Genomic DNA, 5112 nt, shown 5'->3' with positions numbered 1-5112 from the left:
ACCACTGTAAAACTTAGTCCTTCTCTTAGCCCTGATTAGGCTATGTAAAATGCCCACCTTTATTTCAGATCATGAAAGTGACAACCTTTATATACAGACTGATGCCATTTCCCTGAAGGGGTAAAAAAAGCTATTGGCTACACTGGTAGTATGGCTGGGCCAGCTGTACATTCATAATCATCATCAGTAATTGTTAAATGGAAAGGAAATAAGAAATTACCTTTTTAAAAGAGAATGGACACACAAACAGGGCCTCTTTACCTGGCTTGGAGAGCTAGTACTTCAGAGGTTAATATTTCTCAGCATTCCCTAAAACTAAAAGAACTACATTAGAAAATACAAAGGAAGCTACTATGAGAACAAGCCCAAGTTTTCTTGACAAATATTTATTTAATCTTTTATTTTTTAAAACATGCAATAAATTTTTTTAAAGAGAGAGAGAGAATTTTTTAATATTTATTTTTCAGTTTTCAGGGAACACAACATCTTTGTATGTGGTGCTGAGGATCGAACCCTGGCGGCACGAGTGCCAGGCCAGCGCGCTACCGCTTGAGCCACATCTCCAGCCCCAATAAAAAATTTTTTTAGATGCATTTAAAGTTGGGAATGTGGCTCAGTGGTGTGGCACTTGCCTAGCATGTGCAAAGCCCTGAGTTCAATTCTCTGTACTTCCAAAAAAGGGCATTTAAATTAAATTCATTTTAGTTAATACATGAAAACATAACACTGTGCATATTAGTCTTGTATTATATGGTGATCTAATGTTTCTATACATGTACACATTGTGTAATGCTTAAATCAGATTAAATCTATCTTCTCAAAAATTTATCACTTCTTTATGATGAAAACTTTTAAAGTCCTTTCTCCTCGTTCTTTAAAAATTCACAGTATATTGTTGTTATCTATAGTCACCTATTATGCAATAGCCTACCTGAACTTCGTGCCACTCACTCACTCTAGCTTTGCACCTGTTGACAACTTTTGCCCATGTCTTCCTGCCACCTTTTCTCCCCTGCCTCTCGTCACTGCCACTCTGCTTTCAACCTTTATGAGATCAACATTTTTAGATTCTACATATGAATGAGAGCATGTGCTACTTGTCTTTCTGTGCCTCACTTATTTCATTTAACATTTTATTTCCATTCCATCCATGTTTTCACAAATGACAGGTTTTTATTCTTTTTATGGTAGAATAGTATTCCATTGTGTATCTGCACAACATCTCCTTTGTCCATTCATCCATAATGAACATTTCTGTTATTTCCATTTCTTAGCTATTATAATTAGTGCTAAGTGAACATGGGAGTGTGAATGTCTCTTCAGCATACTGATATAATTTCCTTTGAATATATTCCCAAGAGTGCAATTATTGGATCATGTGGTGTCTATTTTTAATTTTTTGAGGAACCTCCATATTGTTTTACATAATGGCTATGCTAATTTACATTCCCACCAACATTGTGCAAGTGTTCCCTTTTTTCCACATCCTTACCAGCACTTGTTATCTTTAATCTTTTTGATAATAGCCATTCCTACTGGGGTGAGGTGATATCTGACTGTGGTTCCCTTATTTGCATTAATCTAATAATCTTTGTCTTTGAGAAATTTTTTTAGAGATCTCTTAGCCATTTGTATATCTTCCTGTGATCAAATCAGGGGTGTGTGTGTGTGTGTGTGTGTGTGTGTACATGCTATTGAGTTTTTGGAGTTCCAAATACATTATGTATCTCAATCCCTTATCAGATACATACTTTCCAAATATTTTCTCCCATTCTATAGGTTGACTCTTTACCCTGTTGATTGCTTTCATTGCTGTGCAGAAGCTTTTAAATGTAATCTCATTTGTCAATTTTTGCCTTTGTTTCCTGTTTTTAGTCTTGTCCAAAAATATCTTCGACCATTTCAATGTACTGAAATGCTTTCCTACAGAAGTTTCTTTTTCTTTTTCTTTTCTTTTTTTTTTTGGGGGGGGGGCAGGGATTGAACTCAGGGGCACTCAACCACTGAGCCACATCCCCAGCCCTATTTTGTATTTTATTTAGAGACAGGGTCTCACTGAGTTGCTTAGTGCCTTGCTTTTGCTGAGACTGGCTTTGAACTCGCTTTCCTCCTGCCTCAGACTCCCAAACCACTGGGATTACAGGTGTGCGCCCGCGGCCCAGCTTCCTACTGACGTTTCTTAATTTCATATTTTTTAAATCGGTTGTCTTCATTTAAATAGCTAAGTTAAATGTTTTTCACTCATCATTTAGCAAATAATTATCCATCAACTAGTATAGGTTCTTAAAAAAAATTTTTTTTTTCACTATTTAAGACCTTAATGATGAAATGGATAAGCCACAGTCCCTACCTTCAAGGAGTGTACTGTCTTAGGAAAAGAAAAATGCATTGCCAGGCAATGAGAAAATAATAGGATTCTATAGCAAGTTTCTTCTAAACATCAAAACACAGAAACGTGTGTGATCCAGGCTGTTAACGTGTTTTGTTAAACATTTCGTGAAAGAAGCAATATTTAGTCTGAGTGTTAAAGGTTAAAGTAGATAATACTAAGATAGGGAGGGAGAGAGGAGGGAAGGAGGGAGAGAAATTTATTGTGAAAAAGCTTAGAATTCAGAATGTTAAAAAAGTATGACATCAACAGGAGTCCAGCGGAGCTCGGCGCCAGTACACCCAGCAACCAGGAGGCGCAGTGCTCGCTGCCCGGCGGGGGCTGCTTCAGCCCCAGGTCCAGCTTCCCAGAGCCGCGCTCCCCAGCCAGGCGGCCACTCCTGCGGCGCGGATCCCAGCGCCGGGGGAGGGGAAGCGAAGAGGCCTCGCCAAGGGGCAGCGGCGAGCCTCGGAGACCTCGACCACATCACAACACCCACATGGTCACCAGAGTGTGCGCGGCCTACGAGGTGCACGATGGCACGTGTGACCAGTGCGAACCCGACCAGGCTCCGCGGGCCGACGAAGTGTGCCGAGAATGCGGCTTCTACTACTGCACCCGCCACGCCGACGAGCACAAGTGGAGGTTCCCCAGTCACCACCTGGTCAAGAACATGCAGGGCCTCCAGGCCAGGACCTCGCGAGCCGGCGGGGAGAGGCCCGGGAAGGAAGAGATCACGGTCAAGGTGGAGCCGCCGCGGCAGGAGCTAGAAAGCGCCTTGGAGGACAGTGACTCGGAAGGAGGGAGCGAGACCGGTGAGGAGAGTGAAGAGGAGGACAGTGAGCCAGAAAGCGAGATGATGGAAGAAGACATCCAAGGAAGGTGCGTGTCGGAAAGAGAAACTAAGGCAGAAAGCAAATTCGACCCAAAAAGAGCACTGGAAGAAAAGAGAACATCCAAGAGGAAGTATGCAGACCCAGGGCTTGATTTGAGCCCCTACTCCCAGAAAGACAGGCCCATCATCTGTGTCCTTGGGACTCAGCAGGGTCACCAGCTTTACACCTTAGATGAAGCCTTTGAAGAACTAATAAGCAAAGACTCCACTAGAGTGAAGGCAGCCATTATAGAGTTGGTGGAAAAGTTAAAGCTCAAGAGTTCAGATCCTAAAGTAACTCAGAAAGAGATAAAGGAGTTCATACAAAAAGAATTTAAGAAAGTTCAGCAAGTGCTGGCTGATGAGGAGCATAAAGCTGTTCATCTAGTGGATATCCAGGAAGAAATGGACAGAGATCATCTAACTGAGATACTGGCAGACCTTCAGTCCCGAATGGATAAGCCGAGGACTCAGATGCCCCAGGCCAAGGAACAACTGGGTACCTCTAACAAATCAGCTAAGCCAAGGGCAGGGTGTGCTTAGGAAGGGGACCCAGTAGTGCCAGGGAATAAGAGAGCACATGAAGGCTTGCCATCAGAGTGGAAAACAACCCCTTCCCTTGTGTATATGTAACGGCTTCTGACTTCTCTGAAGCCTGCCCAGCAACAAATGTACTCCCACAGGATATACCTCTAGATCCACAGCAGGCACATATGTCTCCAAGGAATGACCAGTTTTATGCTTACTATGTACTTCTCATTCTCTTGTTGCAATAAGTCAAAGAAACCTCTTTGATCAACCAGGAGCAACTAAGAAGGGCCCTTCAGGTATCCCCTCAATGGCTGCTTTGAACTTACTCAGGAAAGCGAGCCCCTATAATGTTGTGTAAGTCAACAGTAATACTTCATTAGTGATCTGAACTAATCATGAAAGGAAGTTAGAGGGTTTTTGCCTACCTGCAAACAAAAACTCTACTTTGTTCACTCTGAAGCATGAAACAAACAAGACAAAGTAGGGCTTTACTGACTCATGTCCACAGTCTCCAATAGTCCAGTTCTACCTTTGTGAAAATGTGATGCCGTGAATTAGGATGGATGACCTGAAAATGAAATTGGAGAAAGAGTTAAAAGCTAAAAAAAAAAAAAAAAAAAAAAAAAGACAGATACTTTTAGCATATGAGGTCATTCAGGACTTCAGATTCATAATTCAGTGCTGTGGAAATGAAAAAAAAACAATGAAGAGGTGGTGCAAAGGAAATGATCTGGTGGAGTGCAGAAAAGACGATCAAAGAAACCTGATTAAAAGCTGAAATTTTTTTTAAAAAATGACATCTTCAGGAAATAACAAGTAATTCATTATACTTACCTGGATAATTTTGTCAGCAGAGACTGTCAACAGCAAACTATCTTAAGAAACCAGAACAATATCCCATTAAATCAAGCAGAGACTTACTGCATCCAGAGAGGCCACTTACTACCTCAACATCATCCTAGTTGCATCTTGCAGGAGAGAAGAGGATTTGAAAAACACTGTTTTTAAGACTGTCGGACCTACTTTAAGGCATGCCATGACTTTCAGTGGTGTGATCTGCTTGGTACTGAACCAAGTTTATAATATAATAAGACTAATGGACACAGTAAGGGCAGGATTTGGAAGAGTCTTTGAGGAGTAAACCATCATTTTATGAACTCAGCTGCAAGATCTATTGTTCTGAGAGGAGGTTATTTACTTAATGAGAACAAATAGATTTTAAAGACAAACTCAGGAGGTTCTGAAATAAATGATAGTTACTTGCAGCTTCATCTTTCTGGGAAGAATTTCTGTGATAATAAAGTCAAGTTAACACCGAGGTTGAAAGTAAAATCACCTT

The 5112-nt window shown here is 41.2% G+C and overlaps 1 protein-coding gene across 1 annotated transcript; it reads left to right on the top strand.

Moving 5' to 3' along the window:
• Positions 1 to 2581: 2581 nt before the first annotated feature.
• LOC101958416 (tripartite motif-containing protein 44) lies at positions 2582 to 4615 on the top strand. The gene has a single exon (XM_040288862.2). It carries the CDS (start codon positions 2616 to 2618, stop codon positions 3783 to 3785), a length of 1170 nt encoding a protein of 389 aa, XP_040144796.2. The 5' UTR covers positions 2582 to 2615; the 3' UTR covers positions 3786 to 4615.
• Positions 4616 to 5112: the final 497 nt, after the last annotated feature.

Source organism: Ictidomys tridecemlineatus, chromosome 11, assembly GCF_052094955.1.
Source record: "Ictidomys tridecemlineatus isolate mIctTri1 chromosome 11, mIctTri1.hap1, whole genome shotgun sequence".
In the NCBI taxonomy this organism is placed as follows: Eukaryota; Metazoa; Chordata; class Mammalia; order Rodentia; family Sciuridae; genus Ictidomys; species Ictidomys tridecemlineatus.
This window is presented reverse-complemented; position numbering and strand designations above follow the sequence as displayed.